General features: G+C 40.0%; 1 protein-coding gene across 3 annotated transcripts in view; it reads left to right on the top strand.

Annotated features, from left to right (window-relative positions):
- The window catches only part of elp4 (elongator acetyltransferase complex subunit 4), a 71,984-nt gene extending 54,003 nt beyond the window's left edge, over positions 1 to 17,981 (top strand). For all 3 annotated transcript variants that reach the window (XM_047363248.1, XM_047363247.1, XM_047363249.1), the window contains one exon: positions 16,925 to 17,981. In XM_047363248.1, coding sequence (XP_047219204.1) covers positions 16,925 to 17,029 — 105 coding nt within the window. In that variant the 3' untranslated portion in view covers positions 17,030 to 17,981. The remainder of the gene's footprint in view (positions 1 to 16,924) is intronic.
- The last annotated feature ends 489 nt before the right edge of the window (positions 17,982 to 18,470 follow it).

Genomic DNA, 18,470 nt, shown 5'->3' with positions numbered 1-18,470 from the left:
TTACATGCAAATATGTGTCAGCACTAAGCACAGTCACCATTTTAGTCTGCAGCGGAGCTATCTCATGGCTGTGTGCATTAAAACAATTAAACTTTGCCCCTCCCCCGCCACAACAATCATTTGCGGATGTGTTGGGTGAAATTTAGCAAGAAATTATCATTTTCTGAATCACTTCACTCCGCTCGCACTGTTTGTTTCATTCTTTCTCCTTCTCCGTTTCGTCTTTGAGCTCTTCAAAAGACTCAGAGCCCCCCTGCATGTTCTTCTTTTTGCTTCTTTTCTCTCTACTTCTTTTCTTCGTCATTATCCAACAGCACTTTTCTGTGCGTGCAAATGCTTTCTGAACGGCGTGCTTTCTTCCCTTTCAGGCTGGATGTCATTGCTGCTGCCTGTGGGCTGGGTGTATTTATTTAGGGGTAATTGGTGTGTGGATGAGTGAGGTAATGAGGTGCATCCACACTTGGCTGCTCCCCTCCCTGAGAGGCCTGAGACAGACGTAGCCTTGCTGGGCTCTGGCTTGAGAGGTACCACACTACTGCCTCCTCAACGCCAGCCAGAATGGCTCTTTCATACTCAGGTGGACAAACACAATCGCCGAGGCTCATACCTCAATGAGGCGTCTGTGGTTTGAAGTGCTGTGTACATGTGTGCACGTCTGCGTGTGCTGATGTGCTTGTGTTTGTGGGCGGGGAGTGAAAACAGTGCGTGGTCGTTTTCTTGTCTCTGCCTCGAGTCCTTGTTTGTCTTGCAGCCTGTGTTTGCAGAAGTGATTCTCCCTGCGTGTTTGTGAGTGCATGTATACCAAACCATTGGTTCCCATAGCCCCCTGCCAGCCCCAGGTTGCCCCTGATGTCCTGCAGAGTTACCTAATGATGTCACTTACACCTCCCTTATCCATCTGCTTGCGTGTGGCTGGAACCGTCTGATGCTTCAGCCTTCACATGCCATTTGCTGCCTTATACCCTGTGAAATTCAATTGCACAGCTCTGCTGTAGCCAAAGAAGGGGGATCTCCCTGGCTCTTTCTCTCCACATGCTCTTTCTCCCTCACTTCTTAATTTCTCATATTTTAATGCTGTCTCATTTTTTGGTCTTTGAACACTCAGTTGCCACTTCTTTATGGCAGACTTTGAATGAAGCTTGAAAGTTTTAAACAGGAATACTTGCATGTGTGGGGTTGCCTACAGGTGTTCAGTAGATAATATGACGCATACATTGTCTTGTTGTTATTATCAGGGTAATTGGTGTGGACCTGCCAGCCTTTGATAGACACACAATTACTGTATGTGATGCATAAGTGGACTCATTTTAGGGCAGGATTTTGAGTTGCTAATGGTGCATTATTCAGCTTTTGGTCTGTCCCCAAAAGTGCTGGGCCAAATCAAACACGCCGCTCCAGGGTAATTGAGGCCCAGTCCGCACCCCCTGCAGTGAGCAAGGCAGAACTGTAATCCCCTGACAACTCTGACTTGGCCCCAATCTGGCAGGCTGCCCATTTCCCAGCAACATGCCCAAGTTGAGCGAAGAAGCTGATGGTCACATTTGAACTGCTTTCTGGTTTTGTCATTCTGTACAAATTAACAATGCTCTGTATCCATCTCGGCTCTTAGGCTTTCTTTTTCATTTTCGCTTTACAGTTAAACAGAAAAATATACACAAAAAAAATATTTTACCTAGTTTTTCTCATTGTTGGAGTGATATATTTATTTATTATTTTCATGTATATATATATATATATATAACCCTTTCGATTACTTTTTAAAATTCAGTTTATAACCTCAAATCAACATTGTACTCCTGAAATGAACTTTTGTCACCTGCAAGAGATTTAAAAAAAAACTATTATATAATTATCTAGGTTGCTGTCACATAGTGGCTTAGAGACGCATGTTTGTTTCCACAGTCAGTATACACTTTATTTTGACTTTTAGAAAAACCAAAATTACACAAATGTTCTTACCATCAAATCATTTCTTTATGTTAATTGTCCAGTGAACTATAAAATTATTAAGTCTAACCCAAGCCTGGTGAAAGAGCAGTTTTAAAACCCATGGGAAAGTAAGGCTGCACAATATATCCAGACTATATCGACAATGCAATATCAGATTCATATCCCAAAGGACTTTTTGCAGTGCAATCCAACTTTTGTGAACTTGCATTTATGTGCTAATGTATTATTTAGCCAGTTGAACAGGGTCTCATGGCAGCAGATGCTCACACCAGACACCAATGACATTGCCCAAAATTAATAAGGCCACAGAGAGATGGGAGCACAGATGACAAAGAAGAAAATAGGCATATATCCCAACTGATTTTGTCATTGCAATATTTACCAATATTATAGCCATCGCAAGATTTTATAATATCATGGAGTCCAAATGGATTGTGAATATTTTGAGTCTTGCTGATTCTTGATTTTGAAAAACTCCCAAATGAAGTATTTAGGGGGTTTTTGTTAATTTTTTTCCACATCCATTTTTTTTTCAAATGAAAAACTACCTGCATGTTATTAACCATAGGTGTGTACTATTTAAAGTTAAACAGTTGTTATCTCTGTGATGCCAGTGTGTTTAAACTTAGACATCCTCTGCCATGTCACCTCTTAAAGGGGTCATTCACAGTCGAGGTACACTTTGCATTTAGGGCTGTCTCTCTGATTCTTGATGTTACCATGCATTCTCCCCGGGCTCTGGCTCACTGTTTTAATAGCTTTCATAATGCTTCACAATTAACACTCAGCTGGCACTCTGGGTTAGGTAATGGCTGGTGCGTTTCAGGCTAAATTAGAAAACACAAAACAAGAATTCCCCCATCACCCCCGATTGCTCCAAGGACCTAGGGGTTATGCAGGAAATGGAAGGTGGTGAATTTTTTGACAGGGCAGTCGAGGTGATGCCTCATTCCCTCTGACATCTTGAACACCCTAAAGGTGGCTTTGCCAACAGTCTACCCAGGAAGCACCTCACCTAGCTGTGGCTACATTTACACAACCACCTGCCCACAGGGAGGGTACTGGAAAGCAGCACAAAGGTGGAGGTGGTGAAGAGGGGAGGGTAAATGTGATGGAGAGAAAGAAATATATTTACACGGTGACTTTCAATGCTGTTTGCAATTTGTGTACAAAATATGAAACTCCAGTGCATGACTTTCACAGAAAACGTTTAGGGTGTTCTAGTTAATTTTGCTTTCCACTGCTGGGCTTTTCCTTTTTGCATATTTCCTCCGTAATCACATACATTGCATCACAATGTGCATCTTGTTTTTACTCGCAACATGAAAATGGTGAATCCCATTTTTAAAGCTTTCCCCTGATTACTGTATTTGCATTAACAAAGCCGGGGGGACTATGTCTCTCGGCTGGCCCGGGAACGCCTTGGGCTCTCCCCAGAGGAGCTGGAGGAGGTGTCTGGGAATAAGTCTGTTGCCCCCCGACCCAGTCCCGGATAAAGCAGAAGACGAGTACATTCACCAAGCTAGACACACACATTCTTGCATTAATATTATATTTGGGTCAACTGTGCCACAGCATTCAACACATGCAAAGATTTACACTACAGCCAAATAAGTGGGAATGACGTGCTGATTTTTTGTCTGGTAGGCTCACATCAGATTTTCATAATATTTTTTGACATCCACACCTGGTGCGAAGCGTAGCAGTAATAGTAGCAGTGTAGTAGTAGTGGCAGTGTCTTCTTTGCCAACACCTTTTCAGACCAAGTTTTACTTTTGTGAATGCATTCTAGGTGCAAACAGTCTCTGTGTATGCAAACATATGGGCTGCATTTGATAAACCTGATGGACAGCAGATCAGCATATCAATGTGAAGGAATCATTCCTGAAAACCTGTTTATTATATGAATTCCTTTTAAGAGCATTCAGATATTAACTGTCACATATCCTTTGGTATTTTTAGCCTAGAGAAGTCTTAGATATTTAGTTTCATGGCATAAATGCAGAAGGTATTTCATAAACATTATGTAATGTTTTAAAAGGTGGGCCACAGGGATTGTTCCTTGGACCATTGTTGTTCATTTTGTAAACCAAGTTGACCAAAATATTTCCACTGCAATTTTTCATATTTATGTTGCTGTAACATGTTACAGTAACATAAATTGAATACTGAGTTCATAACCAGGACAACTTAGCTACTGAAAGCTTAAATTATTTTTCTTCTGGTGCTGAGTCTTTGTCCTTAGAAACTCAATCCAGACTGATCAACACTCTTGTCATCTCGTCTGGTATGTCAATGTGATTTTCTTAACAGTCTACCATACACCACTTACGTTTAGCACAAAATCTACACCTTTGAATTTTTGAATTGCACTATGCTTTTTGTCATTTGATGTTATTCTTAACAATTGATATATTTTGGTTTAACAGATGGAGTTTTGAAACACCCATTTTTGGTATTTAATGAAAATGACAGAAAGCATTTTTTTTTTTTGTATACTGACAATATTCCATCTAAACTAGGATTGGTAAAATAAACATCATTTAAAAAAAATACTTGTGGAATTTTTTTTAAATCTTCACTGAGAATAAAGTGTACCAGAGTCGAATTCCTTATTTGTGTGCACAGACTTGTCAATAAAGTTGATTCTGATTCTGATGTTGTCTACCAGATATTAATTTCCAGTATTATTAAAGTCAGTTTAAGCGTATTTCTTCATTAAAGTCATGAAACAATCTGCATAAGATTTTTTTTATAATAATGCATCTTAGTTTAACAGAAATTACCTTAGTTGCCACTTGAGAAAATATAAACAGGATTGATATAGAAAATAAGCATATGGTCTTGCAAGAACAACAGGAACTGGAAACAGAAGTGAAAAGTGAAAAAAGTAAGAAAAGAAAAGAAAGACCTTCAGAAAACTGTAAGCTGAATATAAAGAATAAAGGGGAATTAAAAAGTTTTGCTCAGAACTGTTAAAAATAATCCAGACGGTTGAGGGCTTTTATGTGGGGGAGATACAAGCAGACAATTGTAGAGTGAAGAAATGCACAAAAACTGACCTTGAACATATTAATTCATGCACACATGTACACGCTTTAATATCCTAAAAAAGACTGGTAAATATACCTTCAGGTAATATCAATTTGAATGAAATCATCTTTTCATCCCACAGACTGTTCTTGAGATTGTGCAAATGCAGGGTTTTTGTTATGATAAAACATTTAATACATCTTGTAAAATATAAATGTGGTGTAAATCCAAAGGGTTAAAACCCAATGATGATTCTGAAAATGAATTGATTTTTCTGTTTTTTAAAGAGTTCATGTCTCAGACCTTGAGTCCAATATTGTAGACATTTATATTCTTAGTATCTGTTCTCTCAAAAAGCGAACACAGGGTTTAAAAGAAATTGTTGAATCTGTTTTTCCTAACAGCCTGATTTAGTGTAGAGATGGCAAAAACACTCCTGACTTTGGCTTTTTCTTATTTTCATTATTCTTAAGCAAAAGTATATAGAATTATGTAGCAAACAACAAATTTTTTATATTATTTGATTCTTAAAAATAACCCCTTTGTCAAAGAGGTCAGTAACAATTCCTGATGCTTCTCAGTGGCAGAGTTCAGGCTGTTGCATGTGGGCTGATCAGAAATGAATGGCCTTTGAGGCTGTAGGCTGGTCTATGTGTGGCCCGTCTGGTCCAAGTCAGCAGTAATGACTGGCTTTGGCCAGCATGCCTGTTAATGTGAATGGGGTTACTCTGGGCAACACCTTTTCAGCTGGGTCCTATGAAGTCCCAAGTATGGTGGTCTTTGTCCGCACAAGGGCCGTTCTCTCAGCAAAAGGGCTTCTTTTTTTTGTGAGGACTATCAGCTTGTGATGGATTATGCCCAACCCCCTTTATTCATCCTTGCAGACTTAGCGACCCTGATGCACACAAGTAGACGCTCACCTTCAGTGACACCAGCACTATTGCAAAAACAGTCGGCATATAAGATTTTAGATAGGAAGATGAAATTCTGATGAATTTATAACAGTACAACCTTTTTAAATGTTTTATTGCCAATTTACATAAATTTGTATCTCTGCTTAGAAATGTACTTAATTGTTTTACCCACTTGTCAACTTTCTTTCTTTATTATTTATTTCATCTATTTCCTAAAAAGTTTTGAAAAATCTACATTTAAGCCAATTACCATACTCAGCCAGTTCTAATTCATGTAATTAATCCCTCTTTCTCATTTTTATTTACATTTCATGTAATCCGCCATATAAAAAAAAAATTGGTTTACTTTTTGGCACAGCAACAAAAAAATCTAGAATGCAAAGTCATGTTTTTCTCGTCACTTGTAGTAATACCTCATGCATAAGAAAGTTAAAAAAAAGGTATTATTTGAAAAATATTTGCGGTTACATTTTAAAAATTGTCGTGCAGGACACTGGAAGCGTTTTACACGGCACATGTTGTGCTGTTGTCTTATTTCTGCCTCTTTCAGTGTTGGTCTCCTACTAGTACAACAGACTTCCTCTGTGAGAGTCACTCCATCCTCCCACCCCTCCCAAGCGGTCAGCCACTTACCCAGCCCAACACAATAACCTCCAGACGACCTTTCGCTTTGCCAAATGTTATGCCTGTAAACTGTGTGAACTCTATCACAGGACAAATGATGGGTGAAAAATGGGACTTTCTACTGGAGCTAAGGCTGGGTTTAGGAAACCCTCAACGTACAAGCCAGTATTGTGCACTCATGTTGTAAATACCTCTCTGTGTGACACATGCATGAGAGTGGCAGTGTGTGTGTTGGTGTTTTCTTTTCTACAAGAGTCTGTGCACTTGAAGGCTGAACACAGATAAAAGTTGATTAATAATGCATGAAAAGAATATTCCTGGTAATGTTCTTGCTTTTTTTGTGACTGTAACGGTGACGGAACACGTCAGCAGGTGTATCTTAAAGGAATAATTTAAATTTTGGGGAAACAGTTCTAAAAGTAGTACAGTATGAAGCCGTAGCATGCTTTACCATGCTTTTTGTGTAGAATATGTGTTCCATAATAGCCATTTCTTTTTGTTTGCTGTCTTTATCTTGAGATACATAGAACGTCTTCAGATTTAGTTGTTTTTCCGTAACCATCTTATTTGGGTTTTAAAGGGGGCTGTCCTTCACTGGATGTTTCGCACTGAGCAGGCATCAGTTTGTTGCCACCTGGGGGGCATTTAGTACCCACTTTAACAAACCTTGATATAAATTTGTTTTTTTATAATCTGTTCATAATCTTGTATAAATAAATGGGACTGTTTGACAAATATGGTCTGTCAGCAGGAGGTTGCTCAGTTGCTTTGGTATGATCAGAGGTCATGATCTGTCATATTTCACTAGAATAAACTGGTCTATATTGGGATAAGTCCCACAAGCAATAGAAATTGGGTACAGTATAAAGTTTTAAAAATTAGTTACATTTGTATGAGAGATTAAATAATTTTTATGATGGTTTTACAATAATAATTCATTAAATATTCTTGAATATCAAAAGAAAAAAAACTTGTAATTTTTAGGTATATTGGTACAATATGGTTTGCTGAAGGGTACAAAATGGAAGTAGGAATGGAGAAAATTGGCATTGCGTGATAACAAACGGGGTACACACAGAACCTAAGCTACAGGCTCTAGCTATAAATTTAAATAGTTTACTTTCAATTATCTCTGCAAATAAGAACATCAGCTATGATTTTTTTTTTACTTTCAATGACATTGGTAGGTGCAGAGGAAAACATAGAAATTAGAATTTTTCTTTGACAAATAAGCTTTAGCCTTACCTTAAAGCTGTAGATTAGCTTCCAGTTTGATTTTTGTAGCACAGCATCTGTAAAACTGTAAAAACCTGCTACAAAGTGTCAGCAGTCCCTTAACCTGAGGACGTCTGTAACAGAGTCATGGTTTGAGGGGCAAAATGTATGTTTGAGGGGTGGAGGGCACAAAAGGTCCCCCAGACATGCTGTCATAACCCGTGTGGCTGTGCTCTTTGCAATGGGCCTATCTGTAGTGAAGGCAGCACTTAGATATGTTTGTACTCCATGCCCTCTACACCGCTCCCCTTTCTCCCCAGGCGCCACGTCACCCCAGGGGTGCAAACAAGCACTCCGTGGCTGTGCCCACATCCACAATACCAGCTAACCGCACTCCTGTTACTACCCTCTGCTATGAGGGTCAGCGTGCCTCCCCACCCTTCAACGCCTACGGTCTGTACCAACACCGCCCTGCAAAGAGAAACAAAACAGAACTGAAAAGAGACAAAATGGCCCCACGCTGCATTTCCCTGTCAAGGCGCTTGACAGGACCAAGCCGAGGACCCCAGAGGAGTGTTTAGTTGAAGACGCTGATGGCTGAGATAACAAGTCAAGTTGCTGTATTACAGTGCAGTTACACTTTGGCCCTCGTTTGTCCATTTGTTATTCAGAAACAACCCAGAGCTTGCCGATTCCACTGCATGTTATGTTTAGTAACGTGATAGATAATATCAAATGCTGCATTTTATCAGCCTGTGAAGCGTGAAGGGTAAGTGAGGAGCTACCTAATAAAGGCAACACGAACATACATTCCATTAGGTATTAAAAAAAAAACTTGAAATATTGTCAGCTAATCAATTTCCTGTTTGGACATGCTCACTTCTAATGAAATTCAGTCACCTATTAGTCCCTTCCCCTTCGTTGTCTGTTTGGGAATATAATTACACCTAAAATGCTTACTCATCCTTCTGCCTGCCTGCTGCCTACTCTGTCAGATTCATTAGGCCGTGAAGCGGAAGAGATGAGGAGCCTGTGTCTGCATCTGTCTATCTGTCAGTCCGCCTGACTGTCTGTGTGCCCTGCCTCTCAGATTATCCTAGATCAGGCGGCAGGTGACCTGGTGGGCAGGTGACTATCACCACATTACGGAAGGGAAATATGAGTAGAGCTCCAGTGCAGTTTGTGTAATTCTTTCTTCAACTGCAAAAGGTGCTACTACTGTATTTGTGTGCAGCACGTTGTGGAGGATAAAATGTACCAGTATGCATTTCTGTACATTAATTTAGGTGAGGTCAGTTATTTATTTAGAGCCCTGGTTTCACTATATGCCTGACTGTTCAAGGTATGGGCCATTTTCTTTTACCATAAAATAGAATTATGGTTATTGATGAACAGTTATGTCACTAAAATGTATAACTAAACAGTGAAAGAAGTTCGAAAGAGAACATACAAAGCTTGAATAGAAAAGAAAAAGTAAAATATCCAAAACTGGGAATAAAGTGATCAAAATAATAATTATTCAAACCTATAGCTGATAAACATGTTTCCATTTAACTTCTCTTGGTGTAAAATCTTCTCATGGTCATACATTTGTTTGTTTATTCGTTTTTTTTTTTCAGATACAATCCTCTGTTTACTGTGTTATGTTCAAATGAGGTTAATCAATAACATTTTCAAACCATATGCACTTTTTCTGTGAAGAATAAATCCAATTTGTTGGAAAGCTGTTTTTGATCTGGATTCTTTACCAAAAGCAATATGTATCTGTGAGTTTTCTCTGTTCTCTGTTTTTGGAAATGATTTTGCCCAATATTGTCTCTCATTGTCAACTATGAGCTCTGCAGCAACTTTCTTCATGACCTCTAATTACATAATGGTAATTAAAGGTTGTAAAGCAGCTTACAGTTGTGTTTAATGGCTTTGAAGCTCTTACCTTTAAATCTTTATTGTCTTTCCACTGACACTGAATTTAGTAAAATCACACTTTTATCCTCCTTTTTTCTCTAATACTCCTATTGTTAAACTGCATCATTAGGCCCAATGATAAAATAACTCCACAAAATGCCAACTCTCGGCTGAGTTATGTTTTTTGTTTTTGTTAGACAAAGCTGCTGCTAAGTTTGCCCTGGTCCATCATGACTCAACTTCCGGGCCATGTGCCGGGCGGGACATACCTCCTCAGTGCCTCAGAGCAGAGTTGCTTTTTAAGAGTTTTGTGTAACACACTTGTTTTTCACAAAGGTGGCAAATTGACATATTAATAGGGGAAAAAAACACCCTCTGCACCTTGTGTTGCAAGATATATGCTTCACCCCATAACATCATGCATGGACCGGTAAATGTATTTACCCTCTAGCCTACTCTGTGACACAAACATGTGCCAAAAATATATTTATTTAACTCCTATACGTAATAAACAGGTGGTAGAACACCTTTAAATTTGAACTCATACATTAGCAACTTTACAATAACAGTTAGAAAGAACTTCATCATTAAAACTTCAATTAAATGATTGATAAAAGGTGAATGGTAGAAAGACTGTTTTAACTGAAGTGTGAATTCGAAAGAGCCTTCTTATAAACAGGTTTTTGTCTGAGCAAAGCAGAGGGTCCTGTTTCACTCTTTGTTGTCGCAAAATAAGAGGAAGGTAGTACTTCTGGGTCTTTGTTCAGTGCAGGTGGGTTAGAATTACCACAGAAAAGTGATGGGATTTATGCCTAGTTGTTCCTGCATTTATTTATTTTTTTTCTAGTAGGGCAGCGGAAGTATTTTCTGAAATTGCCAGCGTAAATGTAATGATAGCTTGTGTCTTAAGTAAACAAACACATTACCTCATTATGTGAGGTTTTTTGGGGGGTGCCAAATCCAATATGGGTTCCAATAGATTCAGCAAATGATTTCCCACACAATGTCGTGTAACTTTAGAAGGGTGAGGAGATTACGGTTCTCTAAAGGTGATTTAGCTGGTTTAGTGGATGAACAGGGAGGCAAGTCTGGGATATATCTGCACAGTTTTTAGACGTAAAACATTCTGCTGCTGTTTTGACCCTTACCTGGTTGTAGAAAGGGGCTTGAAATAGAGGACCCTGACCCAGTGTCAGGTTCAGACATATTAGTTCACAGTAGCTGCACTACAGCTGTGCTGCTCAGGGAAACAGAAATGGCAAAATCAAACTGCCTATAATGCTGTACTCTGAGTTGCTCTCTATCGGTACAGCATCAGGCATTTCCCTTTTTATGTATCACACTGTAAAGCCAAACTGCTTTTTCACAATTTCTAATGTTAGTACTCCAAGTTGTAATTCACGCACTCAAAGCAGATTATGAAAACTGCGGCTACATTTCACCAGTGATAGTGTTATGGTGGCATTGAAGGTAAATGTTGTGTCACTCCAAGCTGCACGTTCCACCCACGGCTAATCTGATTGGAACAGCCATCGCAGTGGTCATGTGTTTTAACTAGGTGTTGGGTTTCCCATAGTTCTAAGCTGTACAGTGACACGGGCCATTTGAAAGTGTGGCCGAAACTATAGAAGAAATGACTCGTTAAATTGGCACCTAATACTCTATTCATTAGCAACCCGTTAGCATCAGTGGAATGCCTTTGATGGTGTTGGAGGTTTTTTGTGTGTGTGAGTGGCTCCTTTGTAGCTGCCTGTTGGTAAAATAACTGAATAGTACACATTCTCTGACCCATAAATCACGCATAGTTACAAATAAAGCTATATTAGGAAGCTATGATGGACCAAGGATAATGGTTTGTTGTACTCTTTAAGTGTTGCATGTTTTAGATCTTTAGTAAGTGATATCAATAACCCTCTTAGGCTAAGCTAGTCTGTGGGCCAGCCCTCAGGGCTCACATGAAGTGCTTAGCACTCGTTTGGAGCTTTGTTGCCACTCGCCCTGTTGCCAGCATGGCCCAAGCCCCTCTGGCCAGGGAGTGGAGCTGAAATCCCCCTGACCACCACCAGTGACAGAGCAGTGACATCACATACAAAATCACACTAAGATTGTGGCACACATCCATTTTCACATTCTCTTCCCCACCCCACGCTTTCAATCAGTGCAGCACAACCAGTGGTCCTTTTTCCCGCCGTCCACTCCCATCTAACACCCACCATCACCCCTCCACCACCTCCAACTTGTTTTTTTTCTCCATTCTTTCTCCACCCTCACTAAGGTTGCCAGGCAGCACAGAAAAGATCTCACACAAACATCCACCCTGCTATGCCTCTGAGGGTTTTCCGGATGTCCTTGTTTGCACCATGGGGTGTGCAGGTCATAGGGAAGCCGACTCAGAGCCTCTCTGACCAAGTCTTTCCAAGGCTTGTGCTAAAACCCATTCATCTGATATCTATGCGAGTATGTAGTCCTGCTAAAAAGGTTTACTGCTTTGGGTGTTAATATCTAAACAGGATCACGCTAATTTGTAAATCTTTCCTGCTACTGAAAGTCATGCACCTGCATTGGAAGATAGTGTAAAATAAGTTTTCACGGCTTTGGTGACAGTAACATTGTCTGCCACTGATATACAGGTCCTTCTCAAAATATTAGCATATTGTGATAAAGTTCATTATTTTCCATAATGTCATGATGAAAATTTAACATTCATATATTTTAGATTCATTGCACACTAACTGAAATATTTCAGGTCTTTTATTGTCTTAATACGGATGATTTTGGCATACAGCTCATGAAAACCCAAAATTCCTATCTCACAAAATTAGCATATTTCATCCGACCAATAAAAGAAAAGTGTTTTTAATACAAAAAACATCAACCTTCAAATAATCATGTACAGTTATGCACTCAATACTTGGTCGGGAATCCTTTTGCAGAAATGACTGCTTCAATGCGGCGTGGCATGGAGGCAATCAGCCTGTGGCACTGCTGAGGTCTTATGGAGGCCCAGGATGCTTCGATAGCGGCCTTTAGCTCATCCAGAGTGTTGGGTCTTGAGTCTCTCAACGTTCTCTTCACAATATCCCACAGATTCTCTATGGGGTTCAGGTCAGGAGAGTTGGCAGGCCAATTGAGTACAGTGATACCATGGTCAGTAAACCATTTACCAGTGGTTTTGGCACTGTGAGCAGGTGCCAGGTCATGCTGAAAAATGAAATCTTCATCTCCATAAAGCTTTTCAGCAGATGGAAGCATGAAGTGCTCCAAAATCTCCTGATAGCTAGCTGCATTGACCCTGCCCTTGATAAAACACAGTGGACCAACACCAGCAGCTGACACGGCACCCCAGACCATCACTGACTGTGGGTACTTGACACTGGACTTCTGGCATTTTGGCATTTCCTTCTCCCCAGTCTTCCTCCAGACTCTGGCACCTTGATTTCCGAATGACATGCAGAATTTGCTTTCATCCGAAAAAAGTACTTTGGACCACTGAGCAACAGTCCAGTGCTGCTTCTCTGTAGCCCAGGTCAGGCGCTTCTGCCGCTGTTTCTGGTTCAAAAGTGGCTTGACCTGGGGAATGCGGCACCTGTAGCCCATTTCCTGCACACGCCTGTGCACGGTGGCTCTGGATGTTTCTACTCCAGACTCAGTCCACTGCTTCCGCAGGTCCCCCAAGGTCTGGAATCGGCCCTTCTCCACAATCTTCCTCAGGGTCCGGTCACCTTTTCTCGTTGTGCTGCGTTTTCTGCCACACTTTTTCCTTCCCACAGACTTCCCACTGAGGTGCCTTGATACAGCACTCTGGGAACAGCCTATTCGTTCAGAAATTTCTTTCTGTGTCTTACCCTCTTGCTTGAGGGTGTCAATAGTGGCCTTCTGGACAGCAGTCAGGTCGGCAGTCTTACCCATGATTGGGGTTTTGAGTGATGAACCAGGCTGGGAGTTTTAAAGGCCCCAGGAATCTTTTGCAGGTGTTTAGAGTTAACTCGTTGATTCAGATGATTAGTTTCATAGCTCGTTTAGAGACTCTTTTAATGATATGCTAATTTTGTGAGATAGGAATTTTGGGTTTTCATGAGCTGTATGCCAAAATCATCCGTATTAAGACAATAAAAGACCTGAAATATTTCAGTTAGTGTGCAATGAATCTAAAATATATGAATGTTAAATTTTCATCATGACATTATGGAAAATAATGAACTTTATCACAATATGCTAATATTTTGAGAAGGACCTGAATGTGGTGGTTGTTGACTGTTGCAAGGCTGCCTGTTCCCTCAGTGTGCCAAACCGATCGATTTGGTTTTGTCTGCTCCTCCCTCCAACTTTGATGTTACCATTGATTGTTCTCAGCTGCCCCTGAACTCAAAGGTTAGAGGAGCAGAGCTTCACTTCTGGATTGCTTTGACCTTCGCTCTGCACATGCCCAGTGGGTTCTCAAAGCCCAGAGCCAAAGAGAGGCAGGCCCGTGAGTGCGTGGCAGACAGACAGTGGTGTTTTATTTATTTATTTTTTAACTTACCCAGCGAGGGTGATGTATATGATTGATTTTTTTTCTCCCCCGGTTCTCTCTGTGCCATGTTTCTGCTGCAGTGCACTAAGCAGGACTGAGTCCAGGCTTGATCAATGCATTGTTTTTCTTTTTCAATCACACTCGAGTGAACTGAAGACACGAAAGGTTAGCCAGGTAAGGGTTGGCAGGGATGGAAGCAAAGCAAGGCTTCTAGATGACTCCATAGATGTTTGTGTTCATATGGAATAGAGTAGGTGGGAAAAGGAGCTAACAAACTTTATTGTCTTACTTACATCCTCTTCATGTTTTTGTCTTACTCTTGAAATCATTTACATGTCCTTTCCAAGTCTCTAAAAATACGCACTTATCTTTCTTCTGTTTACCTCAGGAAACATTTCTGTCATATAGCCTAAAACAAATCCCTTTCCTTGCTGTCTATGTCAATGTATGAGTAATCAATCAAGCCGACCATGTCCCATGCAAACGTGAGCTTTCTAAAATGAAGCTGGCGTCACAGAACCGAAAGATCATAGACTAGAACTCAGTGGGTGTCAATATAAAGAGTTTCACATAAATTAAATGTCGAACATCTCCCATTCTGAAGAGTAAAACACATAATTCGTGTGTCATCATGGCAGTTTAGTTTTATTTCTAAGCATCACCACCACTGGTTTGAAGCTCCTATGTTTTAAAGTTGCAAATTTTTTTTTTACAGAACTGGACAAATATTGAATGGCTTTCATATTAATTTATATTTAAATCATGTCTTTTATTTTAATTTCCAGCATTTTGTGGTAATTTGTTGTTTTGTTTTTTTTTTACTTTCTGGAAGCACACTTATTCAGGAATTAGAAAAGAGTAATTTTACAAATTCTTTGGTCTCTAGACAACCACATTTGGATTGAACTGAACCTTTTGTTGTTAAATCAGATCTACAATGTCAAACAAAGCAGGAAAAGGCTAATTGTGGTGGTAATGTTTACAAAGTAAAGGTACCAAACTTCCCACACTGTTAAAGAATCTGCATTTAATCTAGGATACTGTATTTCAGGTCCAAGAGTTATATATTTTTAAAATAGTCCTGATAAAACTTTTTCCAGATGCCACGAAAGCAGTGAAATGGTCCAACACTCCAAAAATTTTAAACAAATTTTTGCATTTCGCTATTTCCTTATTTGTGGAACCTAAAAATAATAAGACGCGACTACTATTCAAACAGGTTTATGGTTAATATTTTGTACTCGGATCTCCAGAAAGTTCTGAAACCTGCAGAAAAGTCCAGAAATTCTAGTGTGGAACCAATGTGTACGAGCTCGGCGTAATTCAGGGCAAGCTGCCCACTGTACTCTAAAGTCAAGAAATGTGTTTTTTCCCTAAATTCAACAGGCGACTTGTCTCACAGACCACCTTTCATAACTACATTAGACCCTCGAGCCGCAAAGATTATCCATTACATAAAATGACTGTTAAGTGGATGCAACTACCTCGGTTGACAACTCAGGGGCATTATGGCAGTAAGTTGAAAACACACAAAGATGCCAGGACAGCTTCTGTGTCCCAGCTTGACATTTTTTGCGAAAGGTGGTATTGTTTGAGTAGAAAATACCACTTGAGTAGCTCTAAATTGTTGTCTCATCAGCAGGAACTCAGACCGTCATATCAGACAAAAACATTAGTGATATTACAGCAAACTCAGATGTTTCCAAGAACAAGACTGAATAGTAGGAGGAAGTTGCCTACCCTAAAGGGGTAAGGGACATTACGTAGTCCTAAATTATCTCTTTATAAAAATCTCCTAAACCCTGTACCCAAACACCTAGTCGTTTAGAAAAAAGATAAGCATCTGTGGGAATGGAAGGGCTCTCCTGTAAAGCTGGATGTCTGGAGGGGATGCGGATGTGGCGGGCAGGGAAGCTTTAACTAGTTGGGATTGGGTGGGAGTGCAGGCTTTGACCAGAGGGTTTCAGATGTCATGGCAGATTCTTTCAGGGCAAATTACAGGGTTTAACCTCTCTTGTCCCAAAGAATGGCAGCGTTCTGATTTAACTTCCTTGAAAGACACTCGAGCAACGTGCTACTCAACACCATTGTCGGTGGGGGCACACTTGACTTGGAAGATACTTCACCTCCTCTCAGGCTGTTGAGAGCCCTTCAGGACTCTGTTCGCTGTGGTCCGTTGGTGGCCTTTCTTGTTGATTCTGAAGAAAGCTTGGAAGTGTGGCCCTCCACAGTATGCTGGTAAAGGGAGGTTTACATGAGTGTCCCTTATTAACCTCTTAGTGTTATTGTGCATTGAATAAAGAAAAGCTTTGCTGTGAAATGGCTAAAGCACACGATTGTAACAGCTCTTTTTTTAAAGACAAAGCAAACATTGCCTGTGCAAAAATAGCCATCTGGGTATATATTACCCTTTAGTGCCAGATCAAACACTTTCTCTCCTTCCCTTCATTTTCTGTTTATTTTTCTTCTCTCCTTCCCTTCATTTTCTGTTTATTTTTCTTATTCTATAAAATCTGACACACTGGTATAAATACAGTTTCATGCCTGTGAGACGTAACAGACCTAAAGCTCTCTGAAGCATTTAGCAGCAAGGTAGCAGATTTCCTCGATGCTGTCAGTGTTAAAGGGACTGCTGAAGCATCTAATGCAATTTCAACTCAACATGGTTCTCTGTGAATAAGCACAGTGTACTACCTACTGTATGCTGATCTACTGTACCGCCACTGTTTGTGTCTCTAACGCTCCATTTCTCTCTCTCTGTCTCTCCTAGCGATTGCATTTGCCTCCGGACTTATCCGAGACGGTGAGTCGTGTCAGCAGGGGGGATCTTGCAGGAGTGGCTTCTGCATGTGGCTCCAAAAATCTAGACTTCTGACTTCAGGAAACCAATTGGATTGCTGGAATTGGAATGCTGTGGCCGTTGCCCTCTTTGCTGTGGCGACCAGGGTGTTGCGTCGTTCAGGTGATGTCAACTGCGACATGACAGCCAGCTGTTTCCACCTGCCAATCAACCCATTCAGGGGTGAAGATCTAAAGATCCACAACACCTCTGCTCATAACAAACACATTTATTATTAGCATTTATGTTTTGTATGGAAAAATATGAAATTGACATAATTTTGTTTATACATTGTCTAGTGATCTTCAAAACTGTCATAAAAACTTGCATTACAAGACAAGTTAGTTTCTTTTTCACTCTTGTTACCCACACAAAAAGCTAATTTCTTAACCTAATTAGATTCCAGGTAGAAGAATTATTTAAGATTTGGTACGTTTAATTTATTTGTGTTTGTCTCTGCCTCCAGTGTAATCATGAAATATTACAGCCGTTACGGATTCTCCGTCTTGGCAAACATTGAATAATTTATCTTTGTTCTTGGCTTTTTTTTACAAACAAGAGGCATCCGCTGCGCTGCTCCACCATTTACATCATTCAGCAAATACAATTTATGTTTCGGGACGTTACAGTGTGGCCCTGTGAAATTAATTAAAGAAGAGAACAACTGTACAAAACCCAACACGTTCTCTCTACTTGAATTTTAGTTCAGCTCTGAGGAGGATCCTGAATGGCAGCTCTCTGATCTGCCTGACTGGTTGTAGGTTCATATAGAAATTTCTCAGTGTGATCCACACCGCTTTGATGAGGGGAATCTATGTCCACCTAGCAGAGCAAAATAAAAAACACCTGAATGTGGGCAGAGGGAATAGGAAAAGCTGGGTTTGGGTTTAGGCTTCACACCTGATCAGCTGTGTTTACTGGAGGAACTGCTTTGTGATGACAACTGTTACATGGAGTAAAAAAAAATGAATCAACATGAAAAATTAAATGTCTCATTTTTGTTTTCTTTCGTCAGAAGTTGATGCCACTTTGAATGTTTTTGCCTGTTGAAACTTGGCAGAATGAGTAACCGTCTGCAACGTGTTCAGAGCGGGTTGTGGTGACACACACAAGTCACAATTATAGGTGAATAAAACCCTGTGTTGTCAAGAAAAACGCAGCTTTCCAACTTACTGATATTTCGGTACCGACATAGTCAGGATACAAGTTTAAAATGGATTAAAGGAGAATAAATTCATTTTGCCATGTTTTTACATTACTACAGAAAATATTTGTTTCTTTTTGTTCCACTGTCTGACTAGAAAAAGTTCAGTGCTACTTTGCTAGTTCAATGTTCTTTGATTTTCAGATCATCAACAAACATGATTGGATTTTTATACATCAATAATAAAAATTGAAATCTTCTCAGCTGATGAAGATTTGGCCTTTACTCCGATAATTGTTTGGCACCACTGTGAGTTATTATTAGCTACAGCGG

This window comes from Girardinichthys multiradiatus, chromosome 4 (genome assembly GCF_021462225.1).
Source record: "Girardinichthys multiradiatus isolate DD_20200921_A chromosome 4, DD_fGirMul_XY1, whole genome shotgun sequence".
In the NCBI taxonomy this organism is placed as follows: domain Eukaryota; kingdom Metazoa; phylum Chordata; class Actinopteri; order Cyprinodontiformes; family Goodeidae; genus Girardinichthys; species Girardinichthys multiradiatus.
The sequence above is the reverse complement of the archived record's forward strand: the minus strand, read 5'-3'. Positions and strand labels throughout refer to the sequence as shown.